Genomic DNA, 26,579 nt, shown 5'->3' with positions numbered 1-26,579 from the left:
GAACCAATACTATGTTCAGTAATACTTCAACTTTTTTTGTATTTTTCATTTTCATTTTCTCATTATTATGGGCAGGATTATGTTCATTTTCACATGCTATATTAAGTTTCTATTACATTTAATGTCATGTTGTAATATCATGTACAATATAACTTTTCTATCATGTTTAATGTACAATTTTTAAAACCACATACAATATTTCCTTTCAATATCACTGTATTTAGTTCATCATGTGCAATATTTTTCTATCACTTTATTATTATGTATGACATTAAATATCATGATCTGTCTTTACATCCATTACCTGGTACAATATCACTTTTTTATTACCTCTAAATATCAATAATATTACTTTCAATTTCATTTCCAATAGCACTTTTTCTATTCAGCTTCTTTTGTACCTAACTTACTTCTATCATGATTCTATTAGGCACTGTTTCTTTGCATTTACTCCTTACACACTATATTTTATATTTTTATTTCACTTGTTTGATGCTCTACTGTTGTCATTCTAATGTTAGCCACTAGAATTTCCTTTAGGATTAATTAAGTTCTAGCTTATCTTACATGTTAAAGCTTTGAGAAACACTGGGAAAGACCATGACCTCACCATCCTGGGATAAGAATGATGTAAAGGATGCTGATGGGAAGTAACAGTGACACCTTACCGATGCCAGCATTTAGGTAGTAAAGGTGGCCAATACCAATACTAGTATCAGTATTGGAACAACCCTTGGAATATTTTTTGGTTTCTTTACTCCTCTCTGACAGTCCACTTAAGATCTTTGGGCAAAACAAGACAACATTGACAAGAAACATTGATCAACATGTTTTCTCCATTTTCTGACATTTTATAGGCAAACAAATATTAATCAATTAATTGAGAAAATAGCTGACCGATTAATAAACTATGAAAATAATCATTAGTTGACTTACACACAGTAGTCGTTGACAGGATGAAAAATATCAGATCACTAAACCAATCATTTCAGTGTGATGTCACCAGAGTAACCGAACAAAGTCAACACAAATAAAATGTACAATTGCCTTTTATTATTATTAACCATTTTCAACAAAGAAATTATTCACGTTTCAGTTTCTGCTCACATTAAATGGAAATTGGATATTTGTTATTATATGATAATAACCAAAATACAGACAGCTCATATCTACAGGTAGAACGCAACAAACAGTACAAGTACAGAGAAACATTGTTAGAGTTACGTTTTACTTAACTGTGTTTGTGTATGTTTCCTATTCAGCTCATAAAAAGAAATGTACAAGCCAGCCTCTGGTCATCGTTGCTTAAAAAACAAACACGTTGTTGCTAGCTGTGTGGTGGCTCAGAACCAAATCGAGTCCCCTGACATTCACAGGTGTGTATCTACTGGCTGTGAAGTCTGTTTCAAAACCAGCTGGAGGTGAACAGAGAAAAACACAGAAGAAGTGAAGCATTTCCAGTTGTCACTTTATTTCCTTCGTCTGCTGCTTGACGAGCGGCTTGGTGACTGCCTGCTGCCACTCCTACCAGGAAGGAAAGAGAGGAAAATAAATCATCATGTGTGAAGGCTCAGTTTTCTCACTGATGGAAAGAATATTCAGTACTCAACTAAATGTTAAATAAAATGTATTTCTATCGTTTCAACAACCACTGACGGAAGTGGTGGACCACAGTGCTACAGACCTGTGACTTGGCGAGCGTGGCGCTGCTCTCATGTATCGTGGAGGAGAATAACTGAGTGAGCGAGAATCTCTCAGTGAATCAGCAGGCACCCTCCCAGACCTGGCAGGACTGTGAAGAAAACACAACAGTCAGTCCAAGTCTCAAAAACTACCACACTGCTGGAAAACCCGAGTTTGGAGCAGTGTAGTTAATCACAACAAAACACTTTTTAATAAAAAAATAAATAAATAAATAAATAATTCATGCCCAAAAAGAAGCAGGAAGACGTGACTATTCATGAAGTCCTATGCCCTTAAATATTGAACAGTAAATACTTTTACCCCAGACACATATAAAGATTCATATTGCTGATATTAACAGCTTCCTAACAGCCTTGTCTTATATGATCTGCTGATTCATTGCCAATCAATGCAACCAGACCCAATTATAGAGGACTGGTATACATATCATGGGCCCTTTTTTCTTGCTAGATTTGACACTGGTGAGTAGATACTCGCGATAAAAGATCTTACCTCTTTTTCTTAGTTTCCTTTTCATTCTCTGATGAGGATGATGAGGAGGGAGAGCTTTGAGCTTTGGCCGTATTCCTGTAAAGAAGCAAATATGATGACAAAGATAAGGATCAAGAATGCAGTTTATTAGAACATAGTTCGGCAGAACAATAGCTTAATTATTTGGTCACAAAAAATTAAGTCTGCTGTAAGCCTGGATTTTTCTGTCCCATGTTCATTTATCTCAGCCATTCTCAACCAGTGGGATTCAGAGCCCCATCTAGTGGTTTGCAGGCGATATGACCGTGTGTGTGTGTCCACTGAAAGAAATTTGGTAAAGGCACTTCCACCGAAGGAGCTATTTTTGTGTAATCTCGCAAATGCCTCGCAAAGTAAAGTGATCTGGGGAGAAGGACTACTTTCTATGTTCTCACATGACATGAGAGCAACACTTGGTGACTGTTAGAGTGAAAACTGAATGAAACCGCAGAGCAGGAGGCATCCTAACCAATCTGGTATTTATTTGCACCTGTTAACCTTAAGACATGAAACTATTGAGATTACTGTTCTCATTTTGAACCTTAAACCTTTAATTTCTTAGAAGGTTATTTCCACTGTTTTGGGCCTTTTGTTTTTAACTCAAGTGTTGTGAGGCAGTTGTATCAGCGGAGTTTTCACTGTACCATGACATAAAAGATTTTGGCCTTATTCTACATCCCTACCGCTGAGACTGTGGTAGTGCCAAATAGTTGGATTAAAATTAACTTACGTATTTTTGTTTTTTTTTCCAAAGCTAGCAGTTTTTTTTAATCTAAAAGGTGTTTAAGAGTTTATATAAATTAACACTAGATTAAAATGAATAATTTCAATGACCTGTTAAGTTTGAATATAATCACAAAATATTTGGGAAGGAGATCCTCAGTAATTTTTCAGCAATCATAAGCAGGCCTTCAGTTACAAAAGGTTGAGAACCCCTGATTCATCTCACGCAACTAAACTCTTTCCTACTTACAAGGGGTGTAATGATACATCAATTTGAATCAATATATCATATAAATCTTAAATGATCCAATATGATTGATGCAAAGTGAACATTTTTAAGATACTCCATTTTGATATTCCCACTGCACGTCTGTCTGGAAGAGTTCAGTCAAAACATGATTTAGTTGCTTTTTTTAAGCTGACATAAATGTAAGTGAATGTGTTAAATGGACGTGTGATATCATCTGATATTGATCGTAGAACTGAATTAAAATCACACTTTGGATAATGATATAATATTTGCTGATATTACAGAGAACTAATAAAGTATTGCATCATGATGAAACTTGAGATTTGCACCCCTACTGCTTACCCTTTTCCTTCCTCCACTTCGGAGTCAGAACTGTCTGAAGACGAAGATGAAGAGGACGAAGAAGAGGAGGATGACGATGAGGAAGAAGAGCTGGAGCTGCTGCTCCTGTTGGCTTTCTTGTTAGCGTCAGCCTGTTTCCCGTTTACGGCGCTCTCACTTCTGACTGTTTGCTCTGATGGTTGAGGTGCCGTCACTGGTGACTGCTTCCTGCTTGGACCTCGGGATGACTGTTTGGTTTCTGATTGGTTGCCAGATGGAGACCTTCTGGAGGTCACATCAGGGTGCCTGGACTCTGACTGGGAGCCTTGTCTACCTGAGGTTGGAGCATGTGATGAGTCTCTAGAGGGGCCCCGTGAAGAAGAGGAACGACTTTTCTCCTCTCTGTCCTCTCGCTTCTCATCCCCTCGCTCTGTTCTTCTGTCTCTCTCTGTCGGTGCTTTTGTATCTTTCCTTTCCCGAGGTGGTGATGGTGAGGATGAAGAGGAGGAGGAGGAGCTCGAGGAAGATGACGAGGAGGAAGAGGACCTGCGGGGTTGAGGGACATCTTTTGGTGGCAGATGCTCCTTTTCCCTCTGTCTCTCTTGTTCTACCTCCCTCTGCCGGATCCTCCCATGTTCCTTTTCTCTCGCTCTTTCTCTGGAGATGGAGCGACTGCTTCTCCTTCGCCGTGGAGGAGACGGAGAACGACGGGACCTGGAAGAGGAAATAGAGGAAAAGGATGAATTCCTGAATAGATGATGCTGTCATTGTATAAGCCAAAAAAGACTTGCTCCAAACCAATCAGACTCAAAAGCGAATTTTTAATTAAAATTTACAAAAAATTATTTTAATTTTACCACAAAGAAAACAGGAGTTGCTGGTCTAATTCTGCCTTGATCTGTTAGTTTGTGATATTATGGGGATTCAGTGAATTCAAACCAGCCTTTAAAAGCACTGAAGGGTTTTAGAGAAGTGGTTTGGAAAGTACGATAGTTGACTTGTATAACAATTTGTACAACAATTAATGGATTCATTAATTAGTCCACTGACAGAACATTGAAGTGACTCTGGTAGGTGGCCAGGAGACTCAGGGGTCAACCTGCCTGCCACCTCTTGCTGTGTGTAATCCCCCTACTCTCTCTCTCTCTTTTTCCTGTCCTCACTTCAGTGGTCCTGTAACTTTAAGGCATAAAATCCCAAAATAATATATATTTTTTTAAAGTGACTCCAAACTAACCCTTTAAAACACAGACATCACACAACAATACAAACAAACTAACTGACTGAGGCAGGAGGCAACTGTGTTCTGCAAGATAAAACTGTCAATGTAACAGTGGTTTCCTGTTGGGAAACGCTGTGTAACAGCAAGGAAAAATGGTGAAATATTCCAATGTATCAACATTTAAACCGATATTGAATTTTTTTTTTTGGTGTGTAAACTACATGTTGCTGCTGACTCTGTCCACAGCAGTGCACTGCTTAGCTTCCTACACTGGTGCTCCTGCTGCTTCCCCAAACTGGGGGCATGATGCCCGCCATCTACTTTAGGTAATACACTGACTGTGAATAAGGACCTCTGTTCAAATAATCCAAATCCAGTGCAGGTTCGCATATTACCTGCTGGGGGGGCTTCGCCTCCTCGGGCTTCTAGACCTGGACCTGCTGCGTCTTCTTGGGCTTCTGGACCTGCTCCTCCTGACAACACGCTCTCGTTCTCTGTCCCTCTCTCTGTCCCTCTGCCTCTCTCTGTCCCGGTCTGACCAGGCCGGAGGAGGAGAGGCTCTTCTGGACCGGATCGGGGGTTCCTGATACTGCCTGGGTGGAGTACGACGGACTGGGGAGGTGGTGGAGGTTCTCTGGGGTGGAGCTGGAGAGCGTGACCTCCTGGATGAGGGGCTGGACCTTGCAGGCCTCCTGGCTGTGTCCCTGTCCCTGACTTTGGCCTCCACCCTAGTTCTCTCTGCCTCAGCCTCAGGGGGGGAGTACCTGTTGCTGCCTCTGCTGGTGTCTACTCTGTTGGACGGAGAGGGAGGAGGACTGGGGCTGTCCATCTGTGTAGGGCTGTATCGCTCCTGACCTTTTGTCTGGGGTGGGTAACTCTCTGCAGGAGCTCTGTGGGACGGTCTTTCCCTGTCATGTCTGTCTCCTTTACCTTCTCTCTCATTCTGGCCTCGTCTCAGTCCAGAGTCGCCCTCAGAAGCAGAGGCGGGGCTTTCCTTTCTACCATTGGCTAAATACCTCTGGACTGCAGCCCCAATGGCAGATGGTGCACTTTTAGGGGGGCTACTTTTTCCCCTCTCCCCTGACCCAGCCATTTTCCCATCATCGTCAGAGGATGAGGACGAAGAGGAGGATGAAGAAGAGGAGGACGAGGAGGAGCTATCACTGTCACTATCGCTGCTGCTACTGCTGCTGCTACTACTGCTGCTACTGCTGCTGCTCGCTCTTTTCTTCTCAGCCTGTTTCGCTTTGTCATCACGTTTGTCTGTTCCCAGAGGGCTGCTCGTCTTCTCGAGGCTCTTGTTCGTCTCAGGTCTCCTGCCTTTCTCCACAGGTTTCGATCGGTCTCGCCTGCTTTCTGCAGCCTCGTCTCTCTTTCTGCCGCCTTCTTGGCCTCGCTCTCTGTCTTCTTCCCTCTGCTTGTTCAGATACCTGTCCCTCTCTTTAGTGCTCTCCTGCTCTCTTTCTCGTCTTCTCTCCTCCTCCCTCTCTCTTTGACGGCCATTGGTGACAGGTGAGCGGGACACCGGGGAAGGAGAATCTCGGGATGGGCGTCCATCCCTCCTCCTGTCACTTTTCTGTTGGAAAGGAGATGTTTCTCTCTCCTGTCTCCTTCCAGTGTCTCTTCTGTTGTCCCTTTCATTTGGCACCCTTGAGTGCACATCTGTCTCAATCCTGCGCTCCCTCTCTCCACTCCTCTCCTTCCTTGCCCTCTCCTTCTCAGGAGGAGGCGAGGGGGATGAGGAGTCGTGTCTTGTCTTTTTGCCCTGTTTATGCCTGTCTTTTTCCCGTTCAGTGTCTCTGCTCCTTTCCCTCCTGGTCTCCTGTTTAGGTGGAGAAGGAGAGGGGGATGAGGAGGAGTCATGTCTGGTCCTTTGAGGAACGCTCTCCTTTCCTTTGTCCCTCTTTTCCCTGCTCTTTGAACGCCTCCCTTTCTCCACATCTTTGCTCCTTGAATGCCTCCCCTTTTCCATGTCTCTGCTCCTTGAACGCCTCCCTGTGTCGATGTCTCTGCTCCTTGAACGCCTCCTTTTCTCCATGTCCCTACTCCTTGAATGCCTCCTTTTCTCCATTTCTCTGCTCCTTGAACGCCTCCCTTTCTCAATCTCTCTGCTCCTTGAACGCCTCCCTTTCTCAATCTCTCTGCTCCTTGAACGCCTCCCTTTCTCAATCTCTCTGCTCCTTGAACGCCTCCCTTTCTCAATCTCTCTGCTCCTTGAACGCCTCCCTTTCTCAATCTCTCGACTTCTGGAGCGCCTCCCTCTCTCCCTCTCATTGTCTCTGCTCCTTGAACGCCTCCCTTTCTCAATCTCTCTGCTTCTGGAGCGTCTCCCTCTATCGTTGTCTCTGCTCCTTGATCGCCTTCCTTTCTCCATCTCTCTTTCTCTGCTTCTGGGGCTCCTTCCCCTCCTTCTCTCCTTTTCTTTGCTCCTTGAACGCCTCCCTTTCTCCCTCTCATTTTCTAAGCTCCTAGAACGCCTCCTTTTCTCAATGTCTCTGCTTCTGGAGCGCCTCCCTTTCTCACTCTCCTTCTGCTTGCTTCTGGATCTCCTCCCTTTCTCCCTCTCCCTGCCTTTTTCTGTCTGTGGTGGAGGAGAGGGGGATGAGGAGTCATGTCTCCTCTTGGTGGAGGTCTTCTCTGTCTCACTTGGTCGCTCTTTTTCTCTCTCGAGATTTGGTCTCTTCTAAATGACAGAGGAAAGAATTGTTGATGTCAATGTATGCAAGTTTTAAGATGCCTCTACATGATAAAATAAATCAGTTTAGATTTAGTTTAGCAAAAGACCCATATCCAAACAAGATTTAAAGAGCTATTAATCCAAAAGCCTCAGCCTTACCCCTTCACCTCCCTGATGATGTGGTGGGCTGTGCTCCTCATAGCCCCGTCTCCTCCTGTCGGGCGATCTCCCCTTTCTACCTTCATCAGCTTTTCTTGCACTTTGGTCCTGTTGACGCGACCTCAGTGGAGCTGGAGACTGACTGCTGACATCATAAAAAAAAGTAAAGTCAAAGTTAAATATAGCTGAATATCACAAAGCATGCCTTAAAAAAGCTGTTCATATTACAGAAACATTAGCAAAACACAAAAATGTATAGGAGTGAGATAAACATAACAGACAGAATATTTGACACACACAATGAAAACTGTAATTAGCATTGGCAAAATATACAAAAACCAAGAGAAAAGAAGTGAGACAATACACATACAAATAAGTGCAGCATACAGTACATATATGTCATATGCATATGTATATGTGCATATAGACTGACTATCAGTTGGATAACCATAGTTTAGTATTTAAGCCAGACTAGGTGAGGTTTCAAGGCTGACGGGAGACTTTTGAATGACTTGACTGAGCTACACTCTGGGATTTGAGTAGGACGATAGGGAAAACCCTATCACCTACTGATGTTTCATTTATTTTTGGAAAAGGCAGCAGCTATGCAGACTGGATAGAGGTAGTAAATAGGGCTGTGTAAGTCTGTATAATACTTTCTAAGTAGAAAAGCACCGACTGCAATTTTCTAGGCCGATTTTTTTTTTTTATGGGTCTGACCTGTGGATTCCAATTTTAAGTCTGTCTGTAATTGACAGAGCACACAAACATTTTGTAACTTTTCGTTAATGTAAAAATAATTTGGATGTTCATTATAAAACAGAAAGATAAAAAGATAAAAGATATTTGACTGGTATAGAATCAGACATGTGACACTGACCCAGTCCCTGTAGAACTTTGAAGTCAGATCTAGCACGTACAATGAGCCAATGTAATGGATTTTGTCAATATCCTTGCAGCAGTATTTTGTAAAAGTTGTGTACAAGTGTTTCCGCATATACAGACAGACCTTTGTCAGGAAAATTGATTTAAATCGGGTCTTGTCCAATATCATAATAAAAACGGACCGATACTTTATAGCTGCAAATGACCAGACATGAAAGCGAGGCAAAAAGTCCTGGTCTCACAGCTGATGAGATGTTTGGTATTCACTTTACTGACATTAGTCTGTGGGCAATGGTATATTAAATATTAATTGAATACTCCACCTTTGTTTTTCAAAGCTAGCTCCAGTTGTTCAATCTAAAATGCATCTAAATGTACAATAATCATTTTTGGACTCTGTGAATCAGATCAAATGCTCTTTGGTGAGCTACACACTGTTGCCTTAAGTCTGTCCATACATCTATGCGATCACTGGAGCTTTAAGCTTAAATTTCTGGTCAAAACTGTCAAACAAAAATGTGATTTTTCATAGTAAAATACAATTTTCTGGAAGATCTTGTTATACTAAAACATTTCAACTTCACTCAATTTGTCAAAACAAGTGACAAGTTTAATTCTTTTTCTGGAGACAAATATGCCTCATTTCAAGTCTTATCCCAACCACCTCTGGCTGTTTGGAGAAGCTCTCATACCTATGAGCAGAGCTGGATGAGACACTCCTATGTCGCACTGCCTTTGCTTTTGGAGGACTTGAACTTTCACTCTTCTTTCTTTTCTTCTTTGACACCTTCTGCTTCTCATCTGAGGAGCTTTGAGTGGGCGAGGGAGGAGGAGAGAAATTTACACATGAAATTTAAAAATTCTTCTTTCTTTCTTTTTCATAATGTCACTGTATAACAAAAGCAAGTTTGGTGGTCGCCAATAAATACAACATTCAAGAAAAGATCTAGAGCTACTGATGTCAAACCAAGAATAAAATCTCAGTATTTTTCAAATAAAACGGTCTATTTAAGCTATGAACCGTGCTGCTCTGCTGGTTGCTTATGTGGCAAAACAGAATATGGACACAGTCTGATCTAAAAACACCTACCTGTCATCTTCTTCCTCATCCTCTGATGCCTCCCTGAAACACAAAGTTTTAGTTAATAATCAATGTCAATGTGAAATAATTACATAAGATGACGAGATAAGAGTTAAGTGATAGAATACCGTTTCTTTTTCTTCTTTTTGGATTTCTTCTTCTCTCGTCGAGGAGACGGGGAGGGACTCTCTGAGCTGCTGACAGAAGGGACAAAAAACCATCAGGCCTTTTCTTCATTGTCAGGACTTTCTTCTGCGCTTATGTACATTTTCTCACCTGTCTCGGTTCTTGTTTTTCTTTTTCTTCTTCCGACTGCGCTTCTTAGGAGGAGAATCTGATTCGTCTGAATCTTCCACCAACCTGAGAGAGCGACAGATCTTGAGTCGGGGACAAATTTAATTCTTCTTCTTCTATTATTATTATTATTATTATGTATTAATACAACAGCGCAGACACTAGAAATGTATTCTATAAGTTTCTGGAGCTCAATTTTAAATTCTGTTTTTACACAAGCCTTTGGCCGATTGCATCTTTTCAAAAGCTAGACAGACACTGAACGTTTTTGGACACACTGTCCAGGTCTGTTTTCTACTTTGTCTGAAAAGAAAAAAGAGCATTTGATTTACACTCCAGCACTCTGGGTGTGTTTTGTGCTTGTCCTACTCACGTATATTTCTGCTGTTGCAGCCTCTCCCTTTCCAGGCGTTCCTGTTCTCTCTTCTCCTTCTCTCTCTCCTTGCGGTCAGCGTGGAAGGATGATCCATCCACATAGTCACTGGCAATGCCAAAAGCAGCACGAAGACGGTCATTCTTCTGCTGGTTGGCTGCAGCCAGAGCATGAGTCTCTGTCACTCTGAGAGAAAACACACCAAACAGGTTCACATTACTGGCACTGTGCAATATGAACCAATGCAATGAGACGGTTTTAATGCGGCACAGCTCTAAATTTGATATTGTGTGTGTTGCTGTTTCAGACTACAGTGTCTGATCATGACATTTCATGTTCTCTAAATTTTTTTGTGTGCTGAAATCAAAACATTTGTGAGAGGCCAGTGCATAGTAATAGTAATATTTTAGGGATGTACACTACGGATTATTTCAACCGATAAATAAGTACCTGCTCCTCATAGTGATACAGACAAAATAACCAATATTCTAACATTTTTGTATTTTACTGTAGTTTATGCACACTCAAGGGTAATAAAGGCTATGATGCAGTGAGCACAGATGGATGATTTAATACTCCACAGCTCTGACCTAAATCTAACTGATATCACTGCTGTTACAACAAAAACAAGAATTATAAGGGAAATGAAGACTGAAAAGACAAAGTGTTTTTTTACACACACACACACACACACACACACACACACACACACACACATATATATATATATATATCTCACTTTAATGCACTTTCCACAATAGCTTTAATTCCATCAAAACTGTCCTTTAAAAAATAAATAAATAAATTGAAACCACATGGATTCTGTTGTGTGTCGTACTTACATTGGTCTTTCATTAGTGGCAGGAGCCGGCTCATGCTTTTCCTGTAGCATCATACGGAAACTGTTCACTTTCTCCTCAATTTCCTCAGCTGAATACCTGACCATCCAAACAGAAAAGAGTATTTAACACTGGACAGATTAAAAGCAACAATCTTGAGACTAATCTTATTTATGTTTCTTCCAGTAGCAAGCTACCAGCTACAGCATGTCCTTGTTACACAGTACACTACGACATTCACGTATAACCAGTACTAATTAATCAAAAATCAGAATCAGATATTAATTTTCTCATCAGCTGTTCTAGATGAAAAGAAACCTGTCATCACATAGTTGCAAAGAAAAGGCACATTATCAGTATTGCTGAATCAATTGGGAGATGAATTGATAACTCTTCTGAGAACCGATAAGAGAACAATTCAACATGTAAAAAATCCAAAAATGTAATAATTAGAGCTTTAAAAATGGGAAGATATGCAGCTTTGAAAAGTTTTATATACACATAAAAAATTCAACCATTGGGTGTGTTACTGTTGGTGATAAACTAAGCAATCTGAAGATATTACTTTTGTCTTACCCTTGCTCCTCCATCATGTCCTGCAGCTCAGCACACTTGACCTCCAGCTGCCTCTTCCGTTGGTGCTCCAGGATGTCAGCATTGGGCTGCCTGTTGAGTTGACTCTCCAGCCTTTCCCGGTCCTTCTCATCCCGTTCACCACCACGTTCATCCCGCGGCCTTTTAACCCGCAGGCTTGACAGGTTACGCTGCACATATCCATTGGTGCCGCTACCCCGCGGAGTCGTCAGGCCAATACCATTGTACATGGCTCTGGAAGGGAAAAAAAAGAGAACGAAGAAGAGACAGGGATGCTGTAAGTGATTGGACCAACAACATCAATTAGGCACCATGACTCCTAAGAAATAGTAAAAAAAAAAAAACATTAAAGATGATGAAAAATTGCAAAGAGAGCATTGCAGTGATTGTTTCCTGGAAGGACCAATTCCATTTGATCAAATACTTTTCAACCATATCTTCCTGTAGCTGAAGGGTGGAAGTCAACTTTCACATGAACCTTAGTTAGATGGATGACACTTTATTCAGCCCTACCTGGATGAAATTGTCTATGAATTGGTCTCTAAAACGAGGGTTCCTCTGAAACTAACTTTATCTTGCATGTGGCCATAAAGATCTCCAGGATCTTACTTTTAACACAAATCTTTACATAGGCGATCTCAAAAACAGAGAAGAAAAAAAAAACATATCATCAAGTCTAAAAAACATATCCTTGGCATTCAGCTTCGTTGCATTTTACCACTTTGCCATTTCAAGGATTTTAAAATATTGAAGTATTCTAAAATGGCTGACATATATGAACTAGTACTGAATCACTGACATACTGATCGTGGTGGTTAACAAAATAACACAAACGGCAATACAGTCTCCTGAAATCACCGAAACGTCAACAGAAACAAATGCAATTCAGGCGGCATTTTGTTGTCAGTTTTGTGTGAAGTGTGGTCCCAGTTTCTCGCAACGTATTGGAGTAGCTGAACGGCTTATGGATTATTGAGTCACTATGTAGCTCTTCTAAAGTCTAAGTATACATTCGTACTCATATTTTACGGATTTATTCACGATACATCTTATTTTATCGCGCATTAACACGTGCACCAGAAAGGGCCTGTTGCTACGTCTAAATGTAAGACAGCAAATTAATGATGACTAAGCCTCATCAAACCATCGACTATGGCATTAGGACACTGTGCATACGTCTAACAGGGCTGAAACTCGTTGTTTTAATCAACTGGTTAATAAGCAACAAGGTGAATTTAAAGCTATAACGTTAAATTTCTAAAGGCCCAACCACACTTGTGCGTAGCGAACAATTCCCAACTAAGCTAGCAAGCTAGCTAACGTAGTTGTAACATACCAGTGTTTCCTCCTGGAGCGGAGAGAAAACCACGTCGAAGGAAATTTTTAGATGAATAAAGTCCCGTAGAATCAGACACTAAAACAATCCTTACAATAACTGCGTCTTTAGAACTGTGAAAAATAAAGAAATATGGCTAGTTAGCAATCAGCTAACTGGTATGATCTCCAACCAGAGGCGGAACGAGATGAAACCCAATGACGTCAGACGCACGGGACATACGTCTAAACTGTGATGCGTTCAGGTGTTGGAGGTAAATTTGTACAGTTGGGTTGGTCTTACTGTTATCAGAATTTTGGTGAAATATGTGGGGCAAATTATGCTCTAAACAGGAGTGGAAGAAGTACTCAAATCCTTTACTTCCTTTTTTTCCTTGTTATTGGACAGTTTTATTTCACTTTAAACTTTATTTTTGATATTTGTTGTAGTCCGTGTTAAACCAAGAAACTGATATTACTGTGGTGATGGCTGGGAAGTGCCTACTTGTTTTGGAATATATAAGTAAGTTAAAAAGACAAACAACAACAACTTTTAAGAGGGACTGTGACCCTTCCCATGTGATTCGTACACAGCGAATATAAAACTACGATTCCCAGAATGCCGTGGGCTTATTTTGACGCAAATTTTCAGATAAATACATCCTGTCAGAATTCGACGGTTAGTGAAGCTGAAGCCAAGGAAGGAGGCGTGTGTGTGCCGCTGCTCCGCGGGTCGTTTCCTTACAGTTATAGGACGAAATTCACTTTAGAGAACAAATCGTTTAAGAATGGCTGAAGGCGACAACAAAAGCGCAAATATGCTAGTGAGTAGTGACATAATTTTCTTTGTTAAAGTAGCGAATTTAAAGGTTTTTGGGTGTGTTTGTAACAGAAACGTTAGCATAAACTGCTGTTGCTAACCTTGTGGCGTTCACGCAGCTGATGATGCTCCTTTTTGTACTATTGTGGAATTGGCCTGAACTTTGTACGGCCAAGCAGCGAGCAACTTAGCTTTAACCGCTAGTTGCAGGTTGTGACGGTGACAGCAGCTAACGAAGCTAGCTACCCAGTTAGCTTAATGCGCCACTCAAGTTAGCTCCAGCAGAGCCGTATCCCTTTGTAACCTTGTTAGCAACTGCTAAAGCTAACTGTTTCAGTCCTTCTGCTTAAAATCCTGAAATCGAGTTGTGACATTTTCATTCGACAGTGATGGTATGTGTGGTTAGCGCAGCTCATTTCTCTTTTCTTACATGGAGGCAGATATTGCACAGTCATATCAATGATGAAAATACCGATGTCGTTGCCCTGCTTATCGCTGAAAGCACACATATACTTTGCATCGTCACAAATATAACCAGCCAGTTAGTTTCAACAAACAAGCACCTAACGTTGTGACCGAAAATACTGCACATGTCGCAATGTAACAGAATACCACCGAAGTATGACAGTTTTAATTTTAAAAAATCAAAATATTTGTACATGCTTTGAATAGGTTTGCGACAAGGATATCGGATATTAAATGGTCGATTTATTTTTTTCTAAAGGGTTTAAGGTGTGTCCAGTGTAGAGCTGCAACAATTGGACGATTATTTAAGTAGCTGATAAATAGTTGGTATCTAATTTTCTCAATCAGTAAGTCATTATCCAAGAAAAAGTCAAACATTTGCTCGCAGTTACTGAAATGTCACAATTTGCTGATTTTATGACAGTAAATGGGTTTTGAACTGCTTGGACAAAAGAAGCAATTTGAAGATGTCACTTTGGGATTTAGGAAATTGTGATAAGAATTATTTTAATTTTTTGACGATTTTTTTTTTACATTTTATAGACAATTGAATCCCAACCTTTGGCCTGGGTCCCCACAGGGTGACAACAACCTCAGGAGGTCTCCAAGGCCTTTCTAAGGTTGTCAAAATTAACTTTCACAGGTGATATAGAATTACAATTTATACAAAACTATTTTGGAAGATTGTTTTTTTGGTCCCTGTTCAAATACTGTTGGAGGCACTTCATTGGCCACGCCTCTGTGACCTCCAGCTCTGCCATGATGAATTATTATTCTTTTGGTAAGGTTGAGTGTATGTATGAGCCTACTCTGATGGGCTATTTAAAAAAAAAAGTAGAAAAGAGACATGTACCCATGGTAAAGGCTCTTAAGAATGGAAACCATTCCAATTCATTTGAATGCATTTAAACATACTGTATGTTTAATTAAAATAGAACATTTCAACATAATCTTAAAACAAAAAGTGCAGAGAGCTGCCAGCAGCATTTCTTATAGGTTTAGTTGAAAATTTTACTTATGACATGTCAACAATCACATGGTGTTGTGGGTGGGGTATTGAGTGAGACCACTGACTGGTGACTACAGACAAAGCGAGGTGTCTGCATCAGAGCCAAAGTAGCACATTTTTAAATTGATTTATATTTTCAGCCATCAGATTAAAAGAAAAAAGTACTGATATCAAAAATTACATATATATAAAAAAAATGCTGAATATCAGATCCAATAATCAGTATGACGGTACCACTTACAGTGTTCCACTTTCTTCAAGTGACCCAGAATAAACTTTTGTCCTTGCCTTGTAAATATATATGCCAGTTCGCTTTCAAATTGTGCTGTTACTGAAGAAATGTTAAGTTTGAAGAACAAACTGATCTGAAATGTGTATAATTTTGTGTTCAGGCTCAGGAAACGGCCCAGCTGGAGGAGCAGCTGCAGGGCTGGGGTGAAGTGATCCTGGCCGGGGATCGCGTTGTGCGCTGGGAGAAGCCCTGGTTCCCCGGAGCCCTCATGGGTGGCACCACCGTGCTCTTCCTGTGAGTCCATTTCTACTGTTGGCTGCGTCACAGGCTTACACATAGTTGGCATAGCACACATTTCCTCTGTCTCAACAGTGAAACATATCTGTAACAAGACAAAAACACACATCTACGTTACATAAGCTGCTATACATGGATTCAAAATACAATTCACAGGTGGATGAAATTGTCTCATAACACTCAGGTTGAAATGTTATGTTCAGCTGTCCCACATTCTTGAAACACAAAGTCAGAAGAAGGAAACAATGTAGCTTATACTGGATTAGATTGTGGAAAAATGAGCTTAAGTTGTGAAGTTCTTTTGTTTGCCAGAGTAATTCTAGAACAGTATTGCAGATGATTAACATTAACAAAAAAGGTTGCTCAATTCCTTTTTACCAGCAGGGCCCTTAAATATATTCCCCTGAAAGAGGAATATAAAAATAAGACTGAACAGCTTAATTTCTGGTTCACTCAGTCTCTTGTATGGCTTTGCAGATGGTTTTTAAAATTACAGCCCCAGTATACAAAATGCAGCGGTGTTGGTTGCAACAAGCTGCTATATTAAAACCACAATAAGATGAGGGAAAGTAAACAACAGTCTTCTTATTTCATGCATTGATGATACGAAATGCTGTTCATTCCTTTGTGAGCACTTGATATGTAACTGGTTCCCAACCATGACTGGCTGCTTTTGTCTTCCTCCATTAGGCTGATTTACTACTTGGATCCATCAGTGCTGACTGGGCTCTCCTGCTCCGTCATGCTGCTCTGCCTGGCTGACTACCTGGTGCCCACCCTCGCACCCAGAGTCTTCGGCTCCAATAAGTGGTGAGACCATAAAATCAAACAAACTGAAGCCAGAGAATTTTCACTTGTTTTTCCTTTAAAAAAAAATTACTCAAATGGATTAATCGAATATCTAAATCATCGCTTTCTAGGTCATTTTCCCTATGTTTTAATGGTTTTCTGCTAGTCAGTCCTTCACCTCATTGGACAAATGGATGGGTCATTTTGTCTAATTTTTTTTTTTTTTTTTTTTTTTTTCAAAAAGGAAGATGGCAGCTGTTCTCAAAATGGTGGCAGTTTTATCATAAGATATCCACCAAAGTCATCAATTAATACATCTTTGGAGTACAATAGGCAAGATGTGAGATGCACATTGTTTATGTCAAGTCCAGCAATGGAAAAGGAGTTTTTCTTCTAAGCACCTTATACATATTAAAACGTAGTAGCTGAAAACATTATAATCCATGACACAGAAGTCTTTGACAGGGACAATGCATAATAAACATAAACTTCAATACTTGAAATTTGATGCAGCTGATTTTCATTCCTGGTCCCTGGGCAGGTGAAACAAAACACAGAAAGCACATGAATTATAAAATACTGTACACTATGTACATAGTTAGAGGATGCTTATAGTCATACAGGCCCCTTGTTGTTGGTAGCAGTGGTTCTCTTCTGATTTGAGACATTTTAATACCACTTTGCAGGTAAAGTGGATTTCTCTCTTCATGGCAGACTTATCTAACATGACGGTCTGAATGTTGTCACCTGAAACCTGTCCTATAGGGTGTCCAACCACTTTGACATTACACAGTGCTTTCCAAACAGCCCCTTGACTCGGCTGTGTGTGTTTGATGGTGAGAATCAGACACCCAGGAGAGGATAGAGTTCCAGCCTGCAGCTGGCACGGCATCTTAGACATTCGTCCCCCATCGGATGCCTTCAGCCTCTCGGTATATAACCCTGCATCAGCAAAGCGTGACCTGCACTGCTGCACATTCCACAGGCCGAACAGCAGACATGCCAGGTCTCTTCGGCCAGGAGCAGCAGTCAGTGTGGTATTTGAATAAAGTTTTTTAGCATACCACACTTCATAGTAAGTGATGGCCAAGTCAGCCAAAAGCACCAGCCTTTTTCTTGGGTTTTAGTTCTTGAGGAAATTAACTTGGGGTTGGGGGGGATGGGTACTAACTCATGTACCTGGGTTTAAAATATGGTGTTGTAGTTGTAAATGTAGGACAGAGTGTAGCTATTGATTTTTCGCTAAGCCTGCAGCTTCACAAGGCAGCAGAGTCAGCCTGACAGCAGAAGTGTAAGGGCTATTAAAGTCTGGTCATGGTCCCTGTTTGGCTCCCTAACAAGAAGGACAGAAATACGGAACGATGGCTAAGCAGAAAATGAAGGCCACTTTCCCAGCTGCCTTCCGTCCCTCCTCCAGTCAAGCCCTTCCCTTTAGTATCACAGCACTGTAACCTACAAATACAGTGTGTTTTCTGTCCCATTATACCTCACTAATGTTTATAGAGAATTAACAAATTGCAATATTGTGATAGCGATATGAAAGATGTTTTTGTGTTGGCCAGGACATTTCTGCAGGATAAGATTTAATTTAAAATGGTAGACCATATTGAAATTTCAATTAATTGTTCAGACCTAAAAGAGAAATTGATTAATAAAATGTTGTAAGTTATTATTTTGTCAATTCATACATTTCTGTGGATGCACTTTGCTTAATGTAGCCATCTAAAAATGCTCAAACTGAATATTATTCAGTTATACAATACTACTTCTTTTTAATTACACTTTTTTACACAGAACTTTTAGATTGCTCAGCACATTCAAACATTTAAATTTCAATATATTGCATGCAAACGTTTTTCATTTTTTCTTCTTTGAGCTTAAAATAACTCCACACAGCTGACATGCTACACGCATGCTTTTTCTCTGAAAGAGCTGTTAACAAATGAGGATAGCGGTCTTGATTTGACTAACCACACTGAGCTTACTGGTTTCCTCTTCATGACAAGATTAAAAGGTGTTGTTGAATATTTGTCTTTGTGGTTCTCAAACTTTTTCTGGTATGCCTCCCTTCAGAAGCCAAAAAAGTTCATACTCGAATTTTTTTTATCTGTGATAGGGGAAGCAACTAATAAAGGGGAAACTGAACATTGAAATTTGGTGAAATAAAAGATTGCACGATGGTATCACCAAACTCCCTTCATAGATCACATTCAATTCTTTTTCACTCATATTTTTCCCCTGGTCATCCATCAAAACTTGGCTTTAGCTGGATAAAAAATTGTCAGGTTGCAGTTTTGTGCTTATAATCACAACCTTGACCTCATCTTGTCATTGTACACAGGACCACCGAGCAGCAGCAGCGTTTCCATGAAATCTGCGGTAACCTGGTGAAGACCCAGCGTCGGGTCGTGGGCTGGTGGAAGCGTCTCTGTGCCCTCAAGGAGGAGAAGCCCAAAATGGTAAATAAAAATCGAAGACGTTAATCTGATTTTCCCTCACAAAGAAACTGAACCTGTCACTAGAAATGAGCCATTACATACTGTAGACATCAGACATACAGCTGCACTGATTGCAGCTGTAAAGTTAATGGAGCCATCCCATGGTCTGTTTATTACAATGGTGAGCTTTCTCTGTGCTCCAGATAAAAATATCCTCAGCTGATTTGGCTTTGCTGCTCCACTTAACAGACCTCAAACTGGGTTACAGGCTGTAATAACCAGGTTTTTCACAGTATGCTTTAACACTGGTAGACACACACACTGTTTAATCACATTCTTGAATTCAATAACTGCTTTGTTGTTTAAAATGTCAGTGCATGTTCTGCTAATGAAAAATAAAGCTGTGAGTTGTGTTGCAGTCCATCCAAGGAATAATTCTTTAAAACTCATTATATCATGTTGTATGTGCAGTCAGAGTGGGGCCCTCTGTGTGTTTCAGTAGCTGTAGGTTGAATGTAATGTGACCTCCCTGCTCTCCACAGTACTTTGCCTCAGTGATCAGCAGCTTGCTGGCAGTGGCCTGGATCGGACAGCAGGTGCACAACTTGTTCCTGACCTACCTGATTGGTGAGTATATCTCAACATAATGTAATCCTATTGTTTGAACACCTGATTTTGGCATTAATTCTCAGAACCTGTTGACTGAGTACAGTGCGCAAGCACCAGAGATAAACCCATAACGCTGCCAGTTTTAATAAAAAATGCTCATACAAGACATCATTTACATTTTGTCCATATAATGATGGATTTGTTTTCTGTGTGTGTGCTGCCGTTCTTGAACACAAAATGCTCACAGGATTATTCAGTAAGTGTGGGGTTTGATTACAGTAACAGAATTTGCCCTGTTTTTTAGTTGTTGTTTAGCTCAACAGTACAGTATTGGCGCCTTTTGTTTGTTTTTAAACTACTTAATTTGTGATAAATAATTTGGTGCAGTAATGTTTTAAGTGTAATATTATCTGGGTCTCACGTCACTGCCCAAGGGGAAAAATTATGGTCTGAGCAAGCTCATCTCTGAGTGCTAGTCTTAATTCCACAATGTTGCAAATTATTTCCTGCAGTTTGGTCATTTCTTTTTCACACATAGCTATAGCGTTAGCTACATTAACATGGAGCAGCAACAAAAAAGGCACGCGGCAGCAAGGATCACAAAACAAAACCACCCGGCTTCTGTGTAACAACAAAGCTAACACAGCTAAAATGGTTACAGCATCATGAGGTTTAGGGTTCAGAGTTTCTCAACTATCCCTCAATATTACATTATTCAAATATCGCCCAAGCCTAATGTAGGAGCCACATTAGCTGCATAGCTGAAAGAGGACTATATGGAAACTAAAGCTCTGGTCATCATCTTTTGGTGCATTCACTGAATATGTAGGTTTACCATTTGAATGTGGCTGCTCTGCACTACAGATCAGATGGTAATCACACATGACATGGCAAAAACAGGAAGTGATAGTTGTTGTCTTTGTCAGCAGTTGCAAATGTCACTGTTTGTTACAAGTTTTTCTGCTTGTGCAGAGTGTGAAGTGATTATTAATGCAGTAGCAGCTGTTATACATGCATGTTGTAACTCCAGTAGCCCTGCTGTGGAAGAGGCCCCCCCCACCCCCCACATACACGCTGCTCATTATTATAAGGCTTCCTGGTACTGTGACTCAGAAGTGCAGCAGTAATGCAGATCAATACCTGCATCTCTGAGACAACAGATGGTAACAGTATGAATTAAGTCCAGTTATCTGTCTTCAGTGTTAATGACATGCATCCAGGAAGCTGTTCTTCCCTTCATGCTGCACTGCAAAATTTAGACCAAAGTGAGCAGAAAAAGTCAGCAACACTTGAACTTGACTCTCGGGTCGTTCATTTCAAAATGAACAGAGGACAAACCTGTCAGTTTTACATCTGCACAGCGGTGCCTCGGGGAAAGTGACAGTTGGTGAATCAGTCGGTCGGCAGGCTGTGTGGGAGCCAACCATCAGTTACATGAGCTCAGACATGTCAAGTTTTCATCTGCTGTGAAAACCGTAGAGGAGGAGAAATGACTTCAGAGGGCACATGATTCTGAAATAACAAAATATTCTTTATGTTAATCTCAGATCAAGTTTCTCTTGAGGCTCACTTGGTTCACTGGCTGCTTTCATGTTTCTAGGACTTAACCCCACAATCCTGTTAATGCTGTCTGTTCACCATCCAGTCTGAACTGATATCGATCAGCTGATCATATACAGTCATAGGGCTTTACAGTGCTTTCAGATAAATTAACCAGTCACTGCTCAGTGAATTGATTGAAGAGCTTTCTGGCAGTTAGGCATTACATGTTGAGCCTGTCTCTGTCTTGCTCCAGCCACGTTGCCATGTGAAACATGCTTTGATAAGAAATTAGGGAGTTGTATTGTTGGTGTGCCTTTTTTTTTTAGTTGCTTAGCAGCAGTGTTTTCATGATAACCACTTCAACATGATGCATTTCACGTACTGAGCTTCCTGTGTCAAAAACAAGAAGTCACAAGTTTCTTTTCATAGCAACAAGTCAGGGCTCCAACAGGTCACAAGTGGTTCCAATGTAGACTACATATACAATATATTTAGCATATATATATTTATTTATTTATACACGCACACACATCTGCCAATCCCAAGTGACGATCATCTGTAAGCCATATCAGCCAATACAGATGTTTGTGCAGTATTATAGATTTAATATTAAGCTTAGCTTGCTATTGGGTCGGGCAGCTGTGTGGATGGGAACTTGAAAGCACAGCTCGATTGTTGGTCACTACTGCGCAGACTCTGGTTCCAAATACTGACAACAGCACAAGATGGCAACACATGAATGTGGGTTATTTTGGCTTCAGTTTTGCACAGTGGGAGGAAGAAGAGGCACAGTGTTAATCTTTTATGTCTATGATTACCAGTGTGATGAGGCAACTTAAACAAGGGAAATGTGAGGGGATCAAAACAGGGCTTTGTATTTCTGCAGGAGACAAGCTAGCTGGCTAACTATCTCACTGAAAAAAGCAAACAGATGAGATGAACATCAGTGACATGACTGTTATCAGGGACAGAATCATTTTAGAGGTTTATTGAAAATGAAAAATAATGGGGTGGGTGTCTAACTTTCCAACAATTTATTTCACAAACTTGTTAGCTTAGTGTGAAGACACAGCTTAACTCCCCCCACGGCACACTGTCTCAGCCACATGTACAGGTGTAGTACTAGTTTACTTTTCTGTGGGAAAGCCCTGAATGCAAGGTATTGAGGTAAAGCGTTTATTTTGGTCATTTTGCATGAGATGACACCGACTCAGCTGACAATACACAAGTTTTTGTGTCACAGGTTTTCGTGATCAACAACTAGAAAGCATTAATTTCAATATCCTGATTGTTTGGTTATACTGATTATCAGTCTAACAATCTAGACAGCTCTTGTATTAATTATAAAGGCACAGCAATGTAAACCAGATGTGAATAATAACCAGTTGGGCTACAACTATTGTTTTCATAGTTGATTAATTGGTTGATTTTCTCAACTAATCGATTAATAGTTCTTTGGAAAACACTGATCAACATTTGACACCATCTTATAGACCAAAGTCTAAGATGATGTCCTCAAATGTCTTGTCTTGCTCACAACCAAAATATGTTCAGTTTACTGCCACAGATGACTAAAGAAACAAAAAATATTCAGAAAATTTTGACTCCTTTACTGAGCAGAAAATGACCACTTAGTAAAACAGTACATTTAAAACCAATGGCCACTTGGTTAGACTACTTGATTAAAAGCTTAACTTGTTGCACACTCTAAGCTGTTGTTTCTTCTGCAGTGAGCTTCCTGCTGCTGCTGCCCGGCCTGAACCAGCATGGCGTCATCACAAAGTACGCATCCATGGCCAAGAGGGAGATCAACAAACTGCTCAAACAGAAGGAGAAGAAGAACGAGTAGATGAACACGTGGAAGGGGAATCTTCTGACGGATGAACCTTGACACAAAATGGAAGGTGGAAGGAAGTTGTTTTGAAGAAAAGAGGGAGAGGAGGAGAGCAAAAAAGTTAAAAAGCCTCCTGCCTCCTCAGTCTCTGCCACAGAGGAAGACGCACGTTACTTTATTTTCACACATTGGATAAGTTTCATTTCTCCCTCCAACACTTTGACATTTCAACCTCATCACCCACTTGATTTTTTTTTCTTTTGATTTATCTGCCATGCATGCAGCAACCACATGAAGTTCATCACTTGTTCATACACAATACAAAGTTTATCTGATACATGTTCATACACAATACTGAAATGCTCAGCAACACACACGCTCCCCTGCCATGTACACAAAACTGAACTCTTCCTTCTGTTCCCTAGTTTAGGTGTGCTTCATTTTACGATGTCAGTAATGCTTTTAAGCCATTCCCTCTACTTAGACGAAGTGACTACTGAGCAGTTTTTGTAGCATTACTGCATCATTTTAACCTCATAGATTCCTCACAGTGATCGTTTATTTTCAGGTTAGTTTTTGTCACACAAGAACAGGTCATGTAAATTGTACCTACATTTATATTTTTTGCTTATTCTGCTTTGGTTGTATTTAAATATAGCGCTGAAAACAAAACTGGATTTAAAGCAGAGCTCGCCAGGAGTGAAACTGTGTCTAGATACAAGCCTACGCTGCTAGCTGGACTCTATTAGCTCTTCTGTAAAAACCCCACCATGTGTTAGTGGTGCGGGGTGTGTCTGTAAATAGACCTATCCCTCTCCTCTCTGTCCCTGTCAGTCATCTTTTTCTCTATTCTCGTTATTTATGTCTTCTTTTTTCCTCAGCCTCATCATTTCTGGTCTGATCACTGTCTTTCGACTCATTTCATTATGTCTTTATTGGAGATCTTTACAAACATGAATAAAGTTTGATTTAAATCGATTTTCGCTGGACTTTTGTAGGTTGGTTCTTGGTTTCACTGCTGTTGTATTAGCAGTTGTATCTTCACAGCTTTCATTGCTTTTAAAGATCTAAAAATGTAGGTTTTGTACTAAAAGTAACATAGCATAACAACAAACGTCCCTGGGTTTATAGCTTGTTTTCATCTACCCTGATCAAAAAAAAATCTTTTGTTGGTTTAATGCATGAAACTGAGGGTGACAGCCTCACACTGAAGAACAGGTGGTACAAAATAGATTTCATGTCCTTCTGTGCATCAAAGCTGTAAACAGGTGAGACTTCATGTTAATGCTTTTTCATCGCATGATGAATTTCACCTGTTTGTCAAAAATGAGGTGGAGATATTGAAGAGCCAAACTGAGAAATGTGGCAAACTGAACCAAAAATGACAATCCTTTTAGATTATAAATTTTCTAGACTAAAATTTAACAAACTTATAAGATTTCCTGAACCAGTTCAGGAATGAAGCAATTTCCTTTCACCCCTCAGCAAAGGCAATAACATTCTTATTCCAAACAATGAAGCATGTCAGTTGATGCTGACCACTGAGTGCAAAAAGTTTTTCACTCTTTGATTTGATATTAATCTGAAAAACACGATTCCACAGGACATGTTAAAGTGAGAGCACTTACTTTGTTCCCAAGATGCTAAAAGACAAAACATTTCATATAAAGTGAAACAACCTTCAAACCTTGTGACAACAGTGGAAACTAAACTAAAAAAAAACAATATGAAAATGTCTGATGCTAGAAAAATACTTCAGTAAAAAACTACTTTTGAACCAGTGATATTTATTACATTATCAATGGCAGCATTCAATCAAAGAGGTTTCTGTTTCTGCAAATCTATATCTAGAATTATCAGATTATTATGGGTATTCACTGGGTTGTTTTACAGAGAGGAGTCATTTAGGCGCCATCCAGCACATATGAGAGGGTGTTTTCCCACTTTTACCGTCATTACAGTACTCTTTATTTAAATAAAATAAAATAAATAAATAAATCATCAAAGCAGACAGGAGTCTGGATGTGCTTATATTTCATTAATATTTAAATGTTGTACAGTCATTTCCTGTTCTTTTCAGTCAGTGCAGGGTAATGTGTGTCTGTAGAGTCTGAGTGCAGTACAGTCCGTCTCTCAGCGCCTCGCCGCCCACAGCAGATTGTCTGTGGACCGTCTGCTGGGTCTTTTGTATTTTTTTTGTATCCAGATTACATGTAATCCATTATTCTCTAAGCCTGTATTCTAATATATTCAGTGTTTATGGGTCAATTGACCAAATGAGAGTGTAAAAAATGCTTAAAGCTAAAGATAAAAAATGTAACATTCCCATAAATTATATGATATTCTTTTGGCCAGATTTACAAGTAGAAAAAAGTAAACAAAGACAACAAATAGTTATAAAAAGTAAAAACAATGAAAAGCCAGATTAGTAAAATAATAAAACCTTGAGAATTAATTATGCAGCTAAAATTAAAACAAAATGAATGAAGTCAAGAAGAGTGGGAAGTGAAATAAGGTGAAATTAAAGATTCACCCTCAGGATAAAAATGAAGTAATCCTTGGATGTTCTGCATGTCATTTCAGGTTACAGGTGCACAAAGAGAAAAACTGGATTTTCAAAACTGAAACAGCCTCAGCATACAGTTTACAATGCTGTCAGTGTTACAATTATCACTGGTAATAAATGTTAGAGTGACAAACAGCATCCAAGGTCTTCAGAGTTCACCATAATCTAAATGCAGTGCTGCAGTTCCTACTGTGGCCAATAGAGGGCAGTGAACAACCATGATTCACCTGTCAGCTCCATTACCAACACAAGCACTTCCTGTAAATATTTTTTACATACCTTTTTGTTTTTCTTTAAATCAATCAATCAGTCAATCCATGAATTGCACACAACAAAGGAAGGAACAGCTGGCTTAACTAATTCCTAACAACAAACATAACACAACAATAAAACACTCAGATAATCTATTATTAATCAACTGTTTAATTAATCTGCATCTATTTTGATAAGCGATTGATCATCATTTTGAGTTATTTCTTAATTTTACAAAAGTCAGCTTGAATTTCTTAAATGTGAAAAAAATCTGCTGTCTTTACTCCTCTTTGCCACTAAACTGAATCTTTTGAGTTTGTGGACAAAACATTTGAGGACGTCACCTTGGACTTCGATCAACATTTTTCACCATTTCCTGACATTTCATACACCAAACAACTAACCAGTCACATGAGAAAATAATCAAGCAATTAATCAATGATGAAAATAATCATTAGTTGCAGCTCTACAAACACTATAGTAGGCCAAACAATTTCACCATATTTCATATTGAGGTAATTCAACAGTATGTAACATAATAGTAAGTAACATAATGAGAAATCTAAATACAATCTTTACAAAAATTAAGGTCACATTCCATTTAGTGAATCAGAGCTTTTCCAGTGACAACACCCTTACTCTGTTTGACCTGAATGGAACAGGACCCTAATCGGTATTGTTGGTGACACCTATGTTTACTCTACTACTAATTCTTATCGAAGTCCAGCTGTTCCTTCCTTTGTTGAGCGCAATTTATTGATTGATTGATTTAAAGACAAA

General features: G+C 39.9%; 2 protein-coding genes across 5 annotated transcripts; one reads left to right on the top strand and one right to left on the bottom strand.

The window, feature by feature from the left end:
- Positions 1-1,031: 1,031 nt before the first annotated feature.
- Positions 1,032-13,182, bottom strand: srrm2 (serine/arginine repetitive matrix 2). 4 transcript variants are annotated; one of them, XM_084743764.1, is made up of 14 exons: positions 12,969-13,182; positions 11,615-11,866; positions 11,042-11,137; positions 10,200-10,385; positions 9,809-9,892; positions 9,661-9,729; positions 9,542-9,574; positions 9,144-9,260; positions 7,567-7,711; positions 5,126-7,413; positions 3,530-4,222; positions 2,197-2,271; positions 1,685-1,792; positions 1,032-1,524 (listed from the first exon to the last, which is right to left on the bottom strand). In XM_084743764.1, the coding sequence occupies exons 2-14, from the start codon at positions 11,860-11,862 to the stop codon at positions 1,470-1,472; spliced, it is 4,197 nt and encodes a 1,398-aa protein (XP_084599890.1). In that variant the 5' UTR covers positions 11,863-11,866; positions 12,969-13,182; the 3' UTR covers positions 1,032-1,469. The 4 variants fall into 4 exon arrangements, with proteins under 4 accessions (XP_084599890.1, XP_084599892.1, XP_084599891.1 ...); XM_084743766.1 differs by having other exon boundaries at positions 7,567-7,708; XM_084743765.1 differs by having other exon boundaries at positions 9,661-9,726.
- A 428-nt stretch (positions 13,183-13,610) lies between these two features.
- arl6ip1 (ARL6 interacting reticulophagy regulator 1) lies at positions 13,611-23,959 on the top strand. Its single transcript, XM_084744540.1, has 6 exons — positions 13,611-13,770; positions 15,633-15,766; positions 16,460-16,579; positions 18,900-19,017; positions 19,539-19,623; positions 22,878-23,959. The coding sequence occupies exons 1-6, from the start codon at positions 13,735-13,737 to the stop codon at positions 22,994-22,996; spliced, it is 612 nt and encodes a 203-aa protein (XP_084600666.1). The 5' UTR covers positions 13,611-13,734; the 3' UTR covers positions 22,997-23,959.
- The last annotated feature ends 2,620 nt before the right edge of the window (positions 23,960-26,579 follow it).

This window comes from Lutjanus erythropterus, chromosome 19 (genome assembly GCF_056507025.1).
Source record: "Lutjanus erythropterus isolate fLutEry1 chromosome 19, fLutEry1.hap2, whole genome shotgun sequence".
Classification (NCBI taxonomy): domain Eukaryota; kingdom Metazoa; phylum Chordata; class Actinopteri; order Lutjaniformes; family Lutjanidae; genus Lutjanus; species Lutjanus erythropterus.
This window is presented reverse-complemented; position numbering and strand designations above follow the sequence as displayed.

Coding starts and splice junctions, on each gene's coding strand:
- srrm2 (XM_084743764.1), bottom strand. CDS start 11,862: ATGTACAATGGTATTGGCCTGACGACTCCGCGGGGTAGCGGCACCAAT. Junction 9,575..9,660: donor AAAAAGAAGAAAAAGAAACG/GTATTCTATCAC, acceptor TTTGTGTTTCAG/GGAGGCATCAGAGGATGAGG. Junction 7,414..7,566: donor ATCATCAGGGAGGTGAAGGG/GTAAGGCTGAGG, acceptor TCTGTCATTTAG/AAGAGACCAAATCTCGAGAG.
- arl6ip1 (XM_084744540.1), top strand. CDS start 13,735: ATGGCTGAAGGCGACAACAAAAGCGCAAATATGCTA. Junction 15,767..16,459: donor GGCACCACCGTGCTCTTCCT/GTGAGTCCATTT, acceptor TTCCTCCATTAG/GCTGATTTACTACTTGGATC. Junction 16,580..18,899: donor GTCTTCGGCTCCAATAAGTG/GTGAGACCATAA, acceptor CATTGTACACAG/GACCACCGAGCAGCAGCAGC.